Below are 17,609 nucleotides of genomic sequence, written 5' to 3'. Positions count from 1 at the left end.
CCCGTTTTTCATGAGCTGAACTCAAACGTCTGAAAGGTTTTCTACAAACATGAAACACCCATGACTCTAAAATCTGTCTACGCGTGTGTCAGTGAGCTCTTTTCCTTACCAACATAATCCATCCCACCTCACAGTGTCATGGTCTGCGTCTGTGTCTTCCTTCATGTGTCTCCTGATGTTTCTCCATCCCTCTCTAGATTCCCTTCTGTGTCTCATAGCGCCCTCATGTGTCTTTTGTCTGTGTTTCAGTTAAAGTGTCTTATGTTGTTACCCTTTTTAATCATTCCTCCCAGGTCAGCTCCAGCCTCTTTGTCCTCAGCTCAGGCCCTGTCCACACGTAGCCGGGGATCTGCCAAAACGTAGATATTTTTCTACGTTTTGGCCTGTCATCCACACAAAAACGGAGTTTTTTCACATGAAAACGGATCTTTTTAAAAACTCCGGCCAAAGTGAAGATCTGCGTTTTCTCCGTTTTGGGTGTCTGCGTGTGGACAGACACAACCAGCGTTTTAAGGTCCGCAACGTCACTTTCCGCGACAAAAAAATGCTGACATCACGTGTGCGACCTGTGTTTACACTAGCCGACAGCATGGATGCCCTCAGAGCTGCGCTCGCTTTATCAATGGTCCAAGCGCTTTCTGCTTGTTTGTTTTTGCAAGAGGAATTACTGCTCCTTGCAGAAGACCACAGACGAAGGACGAGGTTAAGAACGGGGGAAGTACTGCCGCCTACAGGTCTGGCATGTCCTTAACAACGTATTTATCCGGGTACGTGTGGACAGAGTTTTTTTTTAAAACAAGGTGGTGTGGATGCAAGTTTTTGGAGGGGCGGATATTCGTTTTAAAAAAACCCGGCTACGTGTGGACTAGGCCTCAGTGTATGTGTGTGTGAGTGTGTGTGTGTGTGTGTGTGTGTGTGTGTGTGTGTGTGTGTGTGTGTGTGTGTGTGTGTGTGTGTGTGTGTGTGTGTGTGTGTGTGTGTGTGTGTGTGTGTGTGTGTGTGTGTGTGTGTGTGTGTGTGTGTGTGTGTGTGCATGTCCTGCCCCTGTTCGGTGTATGTAGGTGTGAGTCCCTCCCTCAGTCTTTAGGTTTAGTTTTTGTGTTTTAGGTTTAGGTTTATCTGTCTCCTCCTTGAACCGTCACCTTATCGTGGTGGAGGAGTTTGAGTGCCCTAATGATCCTAGGAGCTATGTTGTCTGGGGCACTTAGTGCCCCTGGTAGGGTCTCCCATGACAAATTGGTCTTAGGTGAAGGGTGAGACAAAGAACGGTTCGAAGGATCTTTCATGGCGGTTAAAACGAAGAGTCGGAGTACCCGGCCCGGAGGGTTACCGGGGTCCCACCCTGGAGCCAGGCCTGGGGTTGGGGCCCGTGAGCGAGCGCCTGGTGGCCGGGCTTTCGCCCATGGGGCCCGGCCGGGCCCAGCCCGAACCGGATACATGGGCTCGTCCAACTGTGGACCCACCACCCGCAGGAGGAACATGAAGGGTCCGGTGCAATGCGAATCGGGTGGCAGACCAAGGCGGGAGCCTTGGCGGTCCAATCCCCGGACAAGAAAACTAGTTTTTGGGACATGGAACGTCACCTCGCTGGCGGGGAAGGAGCCGGAGCTTGTGGCAGAGGTTGAGCGGTACCGGCTAGATATAGTCGGACTCACCTCGACACATTGCATTGGCTCTGGAACCCGAGACCTGGAGAGGGGTGTGACACTTTACTTTGCTGGAGTTGCTCCGGGTGAGAGGCGGAGGGCTGGGGTTGGCTTTTTGTTAGCCCCGAGACTCTCTGCCTGTGTGTTGGGGTTTACCCCGGGGGACAAGAGGGTAGCTTCCTTGCGCCTTCGGGTCGGGGAACGGGTCCTGACTGTTGTTTGTGCTTATGGGCCAAATATCAGTTCAGAGTACCCACCCTTTTTGGAGTCCCTGGGACGAGTGCTAGATAGTGCTCCATCAGGGGACTCCATTGTCCTGCTGGGGGACTTCAATGCTCACGTGGGCAATGACAGCTTGACCTGGAGGGGTGTGATTGGGAGGAACGGCCCACCTAATCTGAACTCGAGCGGTGTTTTGTTATTGGACTTCTGTGCAAGCCGCAGTTTGGCCATAACGAACACCATGTTCGAACATAAGGATGCCCACCGGTACACTTGGTACCAGGGCAGCCTAGGTAACAGGTCGATGATAGATTTTGTAGTCGTATCATCTGACCTGTGGCCGTATGTTTTGCACACCCGAGTGAAGACAGGGGCGGAGCTGTCAACTGATCACCACCTGGTGGTGAGTTGGATCAGATGGCAAGGGAACATGCCGCGTAGACCTGGCAGACCCAAACGCATAGTGAGGGTCTGCTGGGAACGTCTGGCAGAAGAACCTGTCAAGACGGTCTTCAACTCCCACCTCCGGCAGAGCTTTGACCACGTCCCGAGAGCAGTGTTGGACATTGAGTCCGAGTGGGCCTTGTTCCACTCTGCGATTGTCGAGGCGGCTGTTGCTAGCTGTGGTCGTAAGGTGGCCGGTGCCAGTCGTGGTGGCAACCCCCGTACCCGCTGGTGGACACCAGAGGTTCGGGGAGCCGTCAGGCTGAAGAAGGAGGCCTACAGGGCGTGGCTGGTCTGTGGGTCTCCGGAGGCAGCAGACAGGTACCGGATAGCCAAGCGGGGTGCAGCAGTGGCAGTTGCCGAGGCAAAATCTCGGGCGTGGGAGGAGTTTGATGAGGCCATGGAGAAAGACTATCGATCGGCTCCAAAGAGGTTCTGGCAAACTGTCCGGCGCCTCAGGAGAGGAAGGCAGCAACTCGCTCACACTGTTTACAGTGGGGATGGGGAGCTGCTGACGTCAACTGAGGCTATAGTCGGACGGTGGAAGGAATACTTTGAGGAGCTCCTCAATCCCACCAATGTGCATTCCGAGGAGGAACCAGAGCTGGGAGGCCTGGGGATGGACTGTCCGATCTCGGGGGCAGAAGTTGCTGAGGTAGTCAAACAACTACACAGCGGCGGAGCCCCGGGGGCGGATGAGGTTCGTCCTGGGTATCTCAAGGCTATGGATGTTGTAGGGCTGTCATGGTTGACACGTCTCTACAACATTGCATGGTCATCGGGGGCAGTTCCTAGGGAGTGGCAGACCGGGGTGGTGGTCCCCATCTTTAAGAAGGGTGACCTGAGGGTGTGTTCCAAATATAGGGGGATCACACTCCTCAGCCTCCCTGGAAAGGTCTACGCCAAGGTACTGGAGAGGAGGGTCCGATCGATAGTTGAATCTCAGATAGAGGAGGAGCAATGTGGTTTTCGTCCTGGCTGTGGAACTGTGGATCAGCTCTATACCCTTGCAAGGGTGATGGAGGGGGCATGGGAGTTTGCCCAACCAATCCACATGTGCTTTGTGGATTTGGAGAAGGCTTATGACCGTGTCCCCAGGGGCACCCTGTGGGGGACGCTCCAGGAGTATGGGGTGGGTGGCTTTCTGTTAAGGGCCATTCAGTCCCTTTACCAGAGGAGCGTGAGTTTGGTCCGCATAGCCGGTAGTAAGTCGGACCTGTTCCCAGTGAGGGTTGGACTCCGCCAGGGCTGCCCTTTGTCACCGGTTCTGTTCATCACTTTTATGGACAAAATTTCTAGACGCAGCCGTGGTGTGGAGTGTGTCGAGTTTGGTGGCAGGAGAATCTCGTCTCTGCTTTTTGCGGATGATGTGGTCCTCCTAGCTTCATCCAGCTCTGACCTTCAGCTCTTGCTGGGTAGGTTCGCGGCCGAATGTGAAGCGGCTGGGATGAGGATCAGCACCTCCAAATCTGAGACCATGGTTCTCGACCGGAAAAGGGTGGCTTGCCACCTCCGGGTCGGGGGAGAGGTCCTACCTCAAGTGGAGGAGTTTAAGTATCTCGGGGTCTTGTTCACGAGTGAGGGTAGGAGGGATCGGGAGATCGACAGGCGGATTGGTTCGGCGTCTGCAGTGATGCGGACGCTGAGCCGATCTGTCGTGGGGAAGAGGGAGCTGAGCCAGAAAGCCAGGCTCTCGATTTACCGGTCGATCTACGTCCCAATCCTCACCTATGGTCATGAGCTTTGGGTAATGACCGAAAGAACGAGATCGCGGATACAAGCGGCCGAAATGAGTTTCCTCCGTAGGGTGGCCGGGCTCAGCCTTAGAGATAGGGTGAGGAGCTCGGACATTCGGGAGGGACTCGGAGTAGAACCGCTGCTCCTCCGGATCGAAAGGAGCCAGTTGAGGTGGTTTGGGCATCTGGTCAGGATGCCTCCTGGACGCCTCCCCGGGGAGGTGTTTCGGGCATGTCCTGCCGGCAGAAGGCCCCCGGGTCGACCCAGGACACGTTGGAGAGGTTACATCTCCAATCTGGTCCGGGAACGCCTTGGGGTCCTGCCGGAGGAGCTGGTGGACAAGGCCGGGGAGAGGACGGCCTGGAGCTCCCTAGTTGGGATGCTGCCCCGGCGACCCGGACCCGGATAAGCGGAGGAAGACGAAGACGAAGAAGACGAAGACGAAGGTTTATCTGTCCTCCTTTGGTCCTGTTTCCCCATTTAGATAAATTATTGTCGCCTGTCTTCCCTCCAGCCCTCACCCCACACACCTGCTGCCATTTTCCCTAATTACTCCTCCCTGTGTATTTAAGCCCTGTCTTGTCTCTGTCTTGTGTCGGTCCATTGTATGTGTTCTGTCAGTCTCGTCTTGGATTACTAGTGTTCTTGGTCTTCTCGTGTCTCGAGTGTTTTTGGATCTCCAGATCGTTATCTGGACTTTTGGATTTTGGCTTCCAGCCTTTGGACTTATTTTTGTTCTCCTTAAAATAAAGGACTTTTTCTTATTCATCATCTCTGCCTCGTGTCATCCTGGGTACTGCATTTTGGGTCCTACCAACACTGAAACGTGACACACAGGTGTGGCACAGCAAGGGCTTGAGCCTGAATACTGTACAGGTGTGCCTGACCCCGGCTTTCCACGGGAGCCGTCAGCAGCACGTTATAGATGCTGATAGGAACCGCTGTGGTCAGCAGAACCTTTTCCACTGGAGCCGTCGGCAGCCGTCAGCAGCGCGAGTCGGCCGCGTCTAAGGAGCAGCATGTTGCGGCCTTTACGCGCCGGTTCTATTTTCTACGCGCGACGCCTCTGAAACGGGTCAAGTTCGACATTTTTGGGAAAGGAAAGACAGGAAATCGGACGCGGAAATGGAGAGAAGCTCCGGAGATTTTCAGAATAAAGAACGTACTGTTTTCTGGTAGCTTTACTTTTTAAAAAAGGTTACTAACTGTGCGTCCCCGTGAGAAGTTATCACCTAGCTAGCGGTCTCCTTTGTTTTTCAGGTCCGTATTGGCGATTATAAAATGGACACAAAACACAAACCATGTTGTAGTTTTCTCCTGCTTGTTGTTGTGTTTACTGACGAAGTCACTCGTGTGACTTCGTGCTCGGTCGGTGACAGCTGCTCCCCTGCTGCTTCGCGTCTCGTGGGAAGGGCCAAGCAGCAGCTTACGCGAGCAAGACGTGCTGCTGACGGCTCCCGTGGAAACCCGGGGTCAGACTGCCAAAAACAAAAGTGCTGCATTTGTATTTTGTTTAGTGTGGCTTCTGACAACAGAATATAGTGTCTCCTGGTAATTGGACATCTCTCCTCTGATTGGCTAACAGCAACACGACGCTACCACTGACTCAGTCCGCTCTGCAGCGTTGACGTTTTATTTCCACAAATAACACAAGCCTGGAGGAGTTCTGCTGTGTGGTGAAGCTGCTATTGCTAACGGTTAGCTTCTACTAGTCGAGACATTCTCAGCTGTTTCCTGGACGCTAAACCAACAACAGCCTTCCCCGTCGTGAGTGGAGATGGATGAGTCCATGAATGTGTGTGACAGTGTGACGTAGCTCTGTCAGGAATTTCTAATAGAGTTTCACTGTCTGTTTTCCATCAGAAGTTAAAGCAGGAGACAGGTGTAGGAGACTATTTTCATGTTCAGCCTGCATGAAACACTCACCCGTTAGAATCAGAAAAATCATTACAAATTTGTTTTCAGTGTTCCACCTTAAACAAATGAGAAGTTTATTAAAATGAGTTCAGATTTGAATAAATACACACAAAGGCAAAAACATCATGGTCCTCCGGTCACGGCTGCCAGCCTGAAGAGGGGAAAAAGCAGCCAGGATCACCCAGCTCTGGTGATTGACCGAACACCGCCCCTCCTCCTCCCTTCCAGGCTGCTGAGGAGCACAGCGGAGCTGAATCCATCTGATGAGCCACACCTGGGATAAAAGAGCTGTGCCTTCAGCAGTCTGGGAGACAGCAGTGCAGGGGTTCTGCTGTCCTCCATGATTCGTTTTGTTTTAACCCGTTCGTTCGTTCGTTCGTTCGTTCGTGCCTTCATTTTGATGAGTTTAACTTTTAAAGTTTAAACTCTTGAGTGATCCTTTGGGATCTGGTGTTCTTTTGTTTTAAAGGTTAAATTCGTTTGTAGGAATATGACTGAGTTCGTTTTTAAACACCTTCGTTTGGTAAAACGTAAGTTTTAACCAGGTGTTTTAATAGTTGATCATTCGTCTTTTAACGTTAACCTTTTTGAGTTTGTGTGTGTTGCATTATCTTTATAATGCTCGTCGTCTGTTTTGCTCGTTTTTGGAACCTTTTTATAACAATAAAACCCTTTTAATATCCACTGTCCAGTTTTTATGTTATGAAAATGAAATGAAATGAAAATGAAAAGCTTTATTTGTCCCAGGGAAGGGAAATTAGAGTTTCAGTACACACAATTCAGAGATCACACATACTGGGCAAGACACATGACAAGAATTGGTGACTGTGGTCCTTCGCAACCGAGTCGCGCCACCTTAACAGAGAGAGAAAAGGATAACATGAGGAATGGATTCGGGAGGAGGGAAAAAAAAGGCATTTCACAGCTGCTCTCCCCCCAGGAGGGCAGCTTTGCTCTGCGAAAAAAACACCTCAACAGAAAAGCAACAGATAACACAACATCACAATAGGAAGGCAGGGGGGCTGGGATCCTGTTTCCCCCCAGCGAGAGCAGCCATGTACAGCGCTCAACCACTGTAGTCCACAGGTGGGAGGGAGATCTTGGGAGGAAGGCAAAGCACATTGACCCTGCAGGTTGATGCAGCTTACGATTCACCTCGAGTAGCATCCCAGTCTGTGAGGTCTCTGCCCGGATGGTGCTTCCCGTGGGTGCGGGTCGCCCTCCAATCGCTCCCGTCTTCCCAAATTTCCAGAAAACCAGATATCCTCCCACTCCAATCAGAAGAAATCCAGTGATCATCAGGCCAAATATCCACACATCTTCGACGTCCTCAATGGACAGCTGAGAGAGACATACGATCCTCCACACCTTCCAGGAATCGAGCGCATATCCCGCTGCGTGTGTCGCTTGTGGGCAAGTGGGAGCCCCCTCCTCCGTTCTCATCGTAGAAAAATCTTATCAATCGCGTTGAATGACCAATTAATTAAATCCATTTCTGAAAAATAGGGATTTCCAGAAGAAATGCAGAGAAGCGCTCTGTAGGCAGACAGGACAAAGGAGCCTTGGGAAAAAAGATAAGGCAGCAAAAGCAGAAGCGTCTATACTCTGCGAGTGCGTTATCCCCATCCTTCACATTTTACCATCTCATGTGGGGGACGTAACACCTCCTCTGGGCTGTCAGTAAGGATGTGACCTTTAATTAATTCAGCCAGAACTTTATTTGAATGATTTTGGTCAGACGACAAAATCTGAAACCTGAATTTTCTGTGTAAAAAAATTTTGGTAACACATTAGTTTAGGGAACACAAATTAACCATTAATTAGCTGCCAATTAATATGCATATTAGTGGACTACTAAGTCTGAACTAGTCATTATTAAGCACTTGCTAACTGCTTATTACCAATTCTAATATTAACAGGCCATAAATTAAGTTTTATCATAATAAGCCATTCATACTGGTTTGTTGCCAATTAACGCACATGCTAATTAGCTCAAATCAATATGTGGCTTTTAAAGAAGTAATTCAAGGGGAATAGTTATTCTGCGTTAATAACCAAAAATATTATGTTCTAGTATTATGTAAATAAACACAAAACTCCACATGTTAATAGAGCCTAAACAATCTATTAACCACTTAAAGGCAAGAATATGTTCCCCCTTCGAAAGTCAGAGCTAACTGGTATGAGTGTTAATCAGCAACAAACCATTTACTTCGAGTTAACAAACCATTATGAATGGCTTATTATGATAAAACTCTTCATTTATGGCCTGGTAATATTAGAATTACAGCATTGGTAATAAGCAGTTAATAAGTGCTTAATAATGACTAGTTCAGACGTAGTAGTCCACTAATGTGCATATTAATTGGCAGCTAATTAATGGTTAGTTTGTATTCCCTAAAGTGTTACTGAAATGATTATATAATAATTATTGATTTACCACAAATATTAGGCAAATATTTACTAACTACCGTGATTAAACCAGAAAGACAGAATCTGAAGCAACAGCAGCCGTGTGATGATTCAGCAGACTTTGAGCTCATTTCTCATTTCTGTGGTAATAATGTGAAAACCCCGAGGACGGATGGTTAAAAATCAACCCCGAGTCAACATCAGAGCGTTTCTAAATCACAGCTCGGGTCCAGCTGCTGCTGCTCTGGTCGTTTAGTAGACACAGCAGTCTGTGCAAAAGTCTTCAGCCGACTCTCGTCTGCTTCCGCTGTGGTGATGCATCTGCAGCACGTTCACGCTGCAGATGACCGCGTGTGGCTGCAGGTGACTTTCCACTAAACACTCATGTTTTCACTTTGCTCCATAATTTTACCCCAACATTAAAAAACTAAATTGTTCTGACTCCAGGAATTTTTTATTGTTTATTTTCTTTGTTGTTTTTTCCTCTTTGAAAAAAAAATGGCAGAGACAAACAAAAGTTACAAGAAATAAAACCTGAAAATACCAGATCCACCAGATAAATAAAAGCAGTTTCTCCACTTTGAGGTGAAGTCTTTATTTTTATAGGTTCGATGTTTACAAACCAGAATGACGACAGAAACCTTTGTTTTCTTTACGAGAATCGGATAAATCACACAAAGACAACATCGACACATAAACCAGCAGCGGTTTTAATCAGAGCATAAACACGAATACTTAACTTATTATTAATGAGTAGATCTTGTGATTTTTATGGAAGAGGGTCAAAGCCACTGAAAAGAAATATTATTCTGACTTTATTCTCAGAATGTGACTTTTTGTTCTCCGACATACAAATATTTATCTTTTTTTTTTCCTTTTCAGTGGCGCTCATCCTGTTCCGTAGCTTTGACACGTCGATGTTGATGTAACCGAATAAATGAGCGGCACGTGTGATGTTATGTGACTGAAACATAAATTATAAATAAACAATGGCACAGAAACAGTTTCCTAAAAACGCTAAAACACATTTATCTAATAAACATGTCAACAAAAGGAAGATTTCTGTTTTCTCAGGAGAATGAAGGCAACTGGGTGGAGCCATGGCTTGTCTGATTAACTCTTTTATAAATGTATAAATATAGACATAGACTATATAGATCTACTGCAGCTTATGTACAGAAAAGGAGAAGAATAAAAACTCTCATGAACACAATAATTCTCTCCAGAAGTTCTGCTGCTCTGAACATCCAGCAGGTTTTAAGCTGGTAGGTTTTGAATAAACTCACGAGTGTGGTCCTGGGTTGCTGTTGGTGTTTGTGATCAAGTCACAGTCCAGTGGTTACATGGAGGGGGCGGGGCTTAAAACATCCTTCCTGTGTGTAGTACAGAGGCATTGCACCCCCCCCCCCCCCCCCCCCCCCCCCCCCGGTTGCACACATACAACTCAGCCATGTTTATTTTTTAAGGATTTTTAGAATGTATTAAGTATGGCTTCTTCTGTGTGTGTGTGTGTGTGTGTGTGTGTGTGTGTGTGTGTGTGTGTGTGTTTCTAGAGTTTCACAACCGTAAAAGAATGGCCACCATCAGGACAGGGATTCTCATATTCTATCTGGTGTTTGAACAAAAACCTCCCATAAACAATACAATTAAGAAAATCTAAGTATTTACTAAAGTTTTTGATCCATAAAGCAGCAGATGAAGAGTAGAACATTTGTCCTTGGCATGGATCCTACTTTCTGAAAAATAAACTGTTATTAGTGTTTTTTATTTCTTTATGATCGCTTCTAAAATTAAAACAAGGCCGATCTTAATCCGTCAAAACCTTAATAACTGATTTATAACTACTTATAAAATAAAATAGGCTGATTTTAATCCTTCAAAACCTTAATAACTGATTTATAACCACTTCTACAATAAAAAAGGCTGATTTTAATCCTTCAAAGCATTAATGACTGATTTATAATCACTTCTAAAATTAAAACAAGGCTGATCTTAATCCGTCAAAACCTTAACTGATTTATAACGACTTCTAAAATAAAAAAGGCAGATCATAATCATTCAAATCCTTAATAACTGATTTATAATCACTTCTAAAATTAAAAATGGCTGATTTTAATCATTCAAAGCCTTAATAACTGACTTATAATCACTTCTAAAATATAAATGGCTGATTTTAGTCCCTCAAAGCCTTAATAAATTATTTATAATCACTTCTATAATAAAAAGGCAGATTTTAATCATTCAAAGCCTTAATAACTGATTTATAATCACTTCTAAAATTAAGACAAGGCTGATCTTAATCCGTCAAAACCTTAATAACTGATTTATAACTACTTATAAAATAAAATAGGCTTATTTTAATCCTTCAAAATCTTAATAACTGATTTATAACGACTTCTAAAATAAAAAAGGCAGATCATAATCATTCAAATCCTTAATAACTGATTTATAATCACTTCTAAAATTAAAAATGGCTGATTTTAATCATTCAAAGCCTTAATAACTGACTTATAATCACTTCTAAAATATAAATGGCTGATCTTAGTCCCTCAAAGCCTTAATAAGTTATTTATAATCACTTCTAAATAGAAGGCAGATTTTAATCATTCAAAGCCTTAATAACTGATATATAATCACTTCTAAAATTAAAAACGGCTGATTTTAATAATTCAAAGTCTTAATAACTGATTTATAACCACTTCTAAACTAAACAGGCTGATTTTAATCCTTCAAACCCTTAATAACTGACTTATAATCACATCTAAAAATAAAACAGGCTGATTTTAATCCTTTAAAGCCTTAATAACTGATTTATAATCACATCTAAAATAAAAAGGCATATTTTAATCATTCAAAGTCTTAATAACTGACTTATAATCACATCTAAAAATAAAACAGGCTAATTTTAATCCTTTAAAGCCTTAATAACTGATTTATAATCACATCTAAAATAAAGGCAGATTTTAATCATTCAAAGTCTTAATAACCGATTTATAATCACATCTAAAAATAAAACAGACTGATTTTAATCCTTTAAAGCCTTAATAACTGATTTTTCTCCATCACAGTACAACCAGATAAAACAAAAAGACAAAACAAGCAGCTGGAATGACGACAGAACACAGAACATGAAGAATAATCCTGTTTTTGTTTTATTGCACCACCTAATGAGAAGCTTGTGTTTCAGACCTGCTCCTGTTTAAAGCACACAGAAAATAACCAAGTAGATACTCAACAACATGCAGCTGGACAGAAAAGCAGACAGACGAGGACCCTTGGAAGCTCCGTCAGCAGCAGCTGTGGCAATGAGAGGTGGCGTCTAACGCTGTTCAAACACCCTACTGCTTCAGACGTTAACATTTCACTTGTTTCAGTTCCATCAGAATGTACAAATGAGATAAGGAGTAAATGTTTGGTTTTTGCATTTCTACAGGACTCCTTCGAGGGTGAATGCGACTGGATGAGTCATTTTATTCACCAGTTTGTCTTCTAAACTTGGACACAGGCAAACTGAATGTTTTAAACGTAAATCGTCGTCTTTCTGTTGTAAACCAGGGTCTAACAGCTCGGGTCACTGACTAATTCCTGAAGCTTTAGGACTAAATCCACTAACGCAGAGCCAACACACCGTTTTTATTGCCACAACTCCTCCTGACTCATCTGGATTCTGCTGTTCAGACGTGAAGCTTCAGGTCACACGCACACACACACACAAACACACACACACACACACACACACACCTTAACATTTACATCACAGGCACAGAAATGGCGCCAGACAAACACGCATGGTTTGGTCTTTAGGTTCATAACACTACGACGTCAGCAGGGATAAAACATGGAGGCTAAGATGGTTTTAACACATCCTTCAGAGTTTAATCAGCTCAAGTTTCAGACCTTCTATTACCCGTTTCATTACCATTAGCTCACACGTTCACACTCAGCCGTTTTAGGTTGTGCTTCTCTTCTAACTACATTTGCTCTCCATGTAAGCCTTTGATCTAAATAACGTACATCCTCCACCACATTTTCACCAAAGTAACAGAAAAGGCCACTTTTCTAGGTTCCTTTGCTACCAAAGCAGGACAAAAACAAGAAGATCTGCTGGGATGAAGCAGCACGGTGAGCAGCCGTGAGGGTGAGGTTCATTTACGTTGTGCAAATATTTCTCAGAGGCAGCACGGACTTCTTCAGCTAAGTCTTCTAAACTCACACTTTTGTTCAGGAACAAGCTGTTGTGGATAAACCAGTTTTTCCTTTTTCCTCATTTAAGCTCCAATAATCTATTTCTGGCTTCTTCTTGCAAAACACACAGAAAACTGAATTCATCAAACAGAATAATAGAGAATATAAATGTTTTCATTAGGTTAGTGTTTTCTGATCTAATCCAGCCACTAGAAAGGCAGCATCATCATCATGTGGACAACCCATGAGAATATTTTATGATTGTTTTTTTTTTCCATTGAACCATTAAGGAGTTCAAATGTAAATGTATTTTAGTAGCTGACGATCACTTGATTCTGTCTGGTGAATAAATATCAAGATTACAAGGGCTACAATCCCTGGAAATGTTTATGAAAGATATATTCAAAATAGGGGGCCGAGTACACAAACCTGTGGAGCTCCAGATTTACATTTGAATCGATCTACCAGCATGAGTCGGTGTCAATATTGAGGCTTTAAGTTGTGCTTTCTTTAACTTTTATGGTCTTCAGCTTGATTTTATTTTCTCCCATTTTAATAGGAAAAGCCAAAAGGAAGTCAGCTAGCATGAGGACTAATAATATAGACAATTCTCTAAAACTTGACAGGTCAAATTATAATATTTATGCCTTTTTGTGGAAGAGTACTGATTTCTGCAGACAACTTAGTTCTCTCCAGAATGTAAATGTCCACCTGGACAATAGGCAACAGGGTAAATATAAACTACAGTGGGCTGAGTACACATCCATGTGGAACTCCCAATGACAGAACCATTATTACACTGAGTTAGTGCTAATGCTGAGGTGCTCTGTTGTAGTCATTGCAGCTTTTTTATTTCTGTACTATGATTTTACTTGCTCCCATTTATCTGTAAGAGAAGTCAAGAGGAAGGAAGCCATCTTGACTCAAGAAGGACCCCACTGAGCATGCTCAGAAGGCCCAGAACTGCGAAGAAGAAGCTTTTCAGAACTTCAAAAGCCGCTCTGTGTTTGAAAACGAGGAAAACTGAATCCCTCCTGGCTTTTCAACGCGAACGATCCAAAACAAGACAAGAATATTAACAGCACAGCATTTTTGTATATTGCTGTTAACGTGTGCAATTCTAGCCGTTCATGTGTAATCTCTCTTAAATGTGCATAGCCGCTCGTACGCGTAAGCCTGGAATGAGCATCTAACCGTTTAAGCCACGGTCGGTGAGAAGGCGAAGGATATTTGTGCAGGGTTGGCATTAATGCATTTAGAAGAAAAGAAAAAGGCAAATGAAATACAAAGCATTTAAATACAAATTGTTCCTGCTTTTATGTAAACGAAAGCTTTTATCATAAACTATGTCAGTCTTTATGATTGTGTCCTATAAATACACATATTCCTATAATAACCCGCTAGAGAAAAGGCCAAGAGCCCTTCACAAAGATTGTTCTTCAACTAAAAAGTTTCTTTTTCACACAAAGAAAAACGCGTTAAAGCTGAAATAAAGCAACCAGAACTCTTGTGACCCGCCATGTGTTGGTTTTTAGTCGGACTTGTTTCTTCTGCTTGTGCCGTTAATGCTCTAGCACGAGCATCCTATCGGGATCCTTCCCAGACGCCGTTATAACCCGTTAAAGAAGATTAATCAACATAAAAAACACAAAGGAGGAAAATCCTCGAGTCCTTAGCATCCCGACACACCTTCGTTGGTCCGCTAGCACCGGCCCGGCAGACAGCAGCAGTCTGAGCCGTCTCTTGAGTATTATGGGGTGCTGACAGGTGATCCTTTCAGGCTCTTGAGAGCAGCATGGATCCGGAAGTGCAATCTGGACTCCATGGAGTAGTCCTTGTAGTTCATCCTGGAGACAAAACCAAAGTGTTCCACCTTTAAATAGTCAGCCTGAAGACGTTCATCAGTCGTCACAAAGCCCCGCCCTCTAAAGCAGTCCTGACAGAGGGACTCCGGTTTTCCAGGGACACCTGGAGAGAGACACTTAAGCCTGTGATTAAAGGAACAACAGATCCAGGGGTGACACACACCTACAGGTTAGACAGGTGAGTCACAACAGAGCACTCCGGTGCACAGAAGAACTACATAAGAACCGTAAACGGAGCAGACTCTGGTGGGCAAAGGTCGTAAATAATAAATAAGGTCAGCTTTGGGAGGATTCCCAGAAGTATGAGATAAGATGGGTGTGTGTGTAGATAAACTAACCTGGACAGGGGTGTTTTCTATAAATAAAGGTGTGTAAGGCGTGTGCAGGTGCGACAGGTGAGGCGGAGTCAGACATACTTGGCGTTTTCGATGTAAGAGGCGGCCTTGGTGAAGTCTCCCTGTTGTTTGTACAGCAGACCCAGTTCATAGAGCGTGAAGGGGATCAAGTAGTGATCGTATCTGATCCGGCTCTCACTGTTAGAACACACACACACACACACACACACACACACACACACACACACACACACACACACACACACACACACACACACACACACACACACACACACACACACACACATTATAAAAACAGTAGTTGTTACTACCTAAACCAGACGTAACCTTGTTATTCCTGTGTGTGTGTGTGTGTGTGTGTGTGTGTGTGTGTGTGTGTGTGTGTGTGTGTGTGTGTGTGTGTGTGTGTGTGTGTGTGTGTGTGTGTGTGCGTTACCTGGACAACACCTGTGTGAAGCAGAGCTCAGCCTGCAGTAACCTGCCCAGGTGCTTCAGGCAGAGGCCCTTCAGCATCTGGACCAGGCTGCTGTCATCTGGGTGAAACTCGGATGGGTCTGAACAGAAAACGCGTATCAAACAGAAGCTAACACCATAGCACGCTAACAGATGCTGACTCATCTTTTATCCTGACCACAACAGATAAGATCATAAAGATGGTTCCTACCTCCACATCTACACATCCTTCAGAATCCCAGATTTTCATCAGTAACTTCAGTAAAACATGGAAGTGGTTTCAGTGATTTTATATTTTGTAAACAAATCTTTTAGGAGGATACTAGGCAGTTTTGCTTGCTTTTAGCACCCCCTAGTGTCTGTTTGTTGAAGCTAAACTATCTCCTTGCTGTGTGTTCATCTTTTTAACACCTTGATCTAACAGCTGAAGCGTCTCCCTGCGTTCCTACGTGTCTACAGAAGCGGTTCACCTCTAAATGAAACAAATCAGCTGGGTTAACCATATGAACACGCAGGAAAGTCCCAGCAGACTGGACCAGCAGGGGTCGATGGAGGCTGGGTAGCCTTTCATTAACCCTGTAGTGGGTCATTTTAGCACATGCTGGCTCGAGAAAATGATTTAAAAATATGAAAAAGTTGCAAATTGTCCCTTTAAAGTGTTTTATTCCTCTGTATAAAGGCATCTGATTATTGCTGACAAATGTATGAAGTAATAACACCTTTTGATCCACGTTTAAACTAAAACCCAGATTTATAAACCGGACCGAACACAGGACCCTGTGGGACTCCAGACTGAGGAGCTTACTGGGGTCATCACGAAGCTGCTGCTCAGCTCGCTCCACAGAAACCAGGAGAGACTCGGTGAAATCCGCTCGTTTCCCAACGATATTGAAACCGTTCCAGACGTACATCATCTCCTGAAACACAGAAACATTCCCGTGACGTCGCCTAGCCAGGTAAAGCAGCTGCTAGTCCCACGCTGGGTGACGTGTGTGGTACCAGAGCAGGGATGACCAGAGGGACCGGGTTGGCAGCTTTGTAGCGTCTGGACTTCCTTACGGCAAACTTCTCCATCGGGATGGACTTTCCCGCCAGTCGCTGTTTGAGTCCCTCCACCTGCCTGCACACAAATACACCTTTACACCTGTGTAAACCCCGCCCCCTCCCAACCAAGACCAAATAAACAAAATAGCCAAGCTGCTTATTTAACTAATAGTTTTATCATTTCTTTATTTAACAAAGAAACATTTATAAATGTCTTTTTTTGAGGTTTTTTTTTCCAAAACATTTATTTAATAATTCCTTTTTCCCACAAAAACACTCCTATCTTCCTAAATGAGTCCTTTCCTGTTCCAGCTTTAAAGCTCCCAAACCCGGGCGCATGAGTGTGCTACTAATGCGACCAGGTGGACACAGGTAGTGAGTGATGCCGTTTCTAAGTGAAACGAGGAGACTTTATGACCTGAAGAGCTCCATGATGTCCTCGCCCGTCTTCTTCACCTCCTCCTCTGGCATCATGCTCAGGATGGCTGCCTTCTGGTACACATAGATGGCCTGTAGGAGCACAAAGGAGCCCTCGTAACAGACTTCTTCTAATCCTAATGATGACGATCGCCTGGATGGGAGATGCTCACCTTGGACCAGCGGCTCTCTTTGCACAGCAGGTCAGCGTACTGGTACGCCTGCGGCCACTCCTGCTGGAAGGTGTGGGTCCACATCAGCTCCCAGTAACACAGGTGGTGGATCTGCTTCCACTCCTGCTGGCTGCTGATGCACTCCTCGTACCTGGCCCGGGCCTAAAAACACACACGAAGAGCAGCGCTAGACAGAATCGGCCAGAGAGAGGAGAGAAAGCAGCGCTAGAATAAAATAATAAATCAGCGTAAAATAATCATCAGAGTGGCCAACAGAAGTAATAAATGCAGTAAACATTTAAATAAATAAATTTAAAAAAAAATTGAAAATATATGTTGTTTTAAGTGTTAAGAATTTTGTTGAATATGGTGAACAATGTAAATGTATGACAGAAGGAAAATATTTCAAAATAAGACGACTTTAAAAAACACACAATTATAATATTAACTCATTCACTGCCAATGACGTCATTGGCATTTTTTTTACTGTATGGGCGTCGGACGAGCCCCCACACCGTGAGAACAATCATCTCAGCTCTAAAGCCGATCTTCATCCGCATACGTCACACGTCACATGATCAGGAAGCAGAACATCCATGTGTTAGGAGATCGTTTTGGGCCGCTGCTATAAAAAAAAGTGAGGCACGAACCGGAAAAGCTTCTGCCGATCGCAATTCAACAACGGATTATGAAAGAACGGATAACGCTCGAAACGCGCGGATTCTTCCTGATGTAAGA

General features: G+C 44.7%; 1 protein-coding gene across 2 annotated transcripts in view; it reads right to left on the bottom strand.

Moving 5' to 3' along the window:
* Window positions 1-11,507: 11,507 nt before the first annotated feature.
* Window positions 11,508-17,609, bottom strand: part of LOC107396471 (tetratricopeptide repeat protein 39B) — a 23,014-nt gene continuing 16,912 nt past the window's right edge. For both annotated transcript variants that reach the window (XM_015976220.3, XM_015976222.3), the window contains exons 13-19: window positions 16,872-17,033; window positions 16,700-16,791; window positions 16,237-16,357; window positions 16,043-16,154; window positions 15,221-15,338; window positions 14,845-14,961; window positions 11,508-14,410 (exon numbers count right to left, since the gene is read on the bottom strand). In XM_015976220.3, coding sequence (XP_015831706.1) covers window positions 14,314-14,410; window positions 14,845-14,961; window positions 15,221-15,338; window positions 16,043-16,154; window positions 16,237-16,357; window positions 16,700-16,791; window positions 16,872-17,033 — 819 coding nt within the window. In that variant the 3' untranslated portion in view covers window positions 11,508-14,313. The remainder of the gene's footprint in view (window positions 14,411-14,844; window positions 14,962-15,220; window positions 15,339-16,042; window positions 16,155-16,236; window positions 16,358-16,699; window positions 16,792-16,871; window positions 17,034-17,609) is intronic.

This window comes from Nothobranchius furzeri, chromosome 2 (genome assembly GCF_043380555.1).
Source record: "Nothobranchius furzeri strain GRZ-AD chromosome 2, NfurGRZ-RIMD1, whole genome shotgun sequence".
Classification (NCBI taxonomy): Eukaryota; Metazoa; Chordata; class Actinopteri; order Cyprinodontiformes; family Nothobranchiidae; genus Nothobranchius; species Nothobranchius furzeri.
This window is presented reverse-complemented; position numbering and strand designations above follow the sequence as displayed.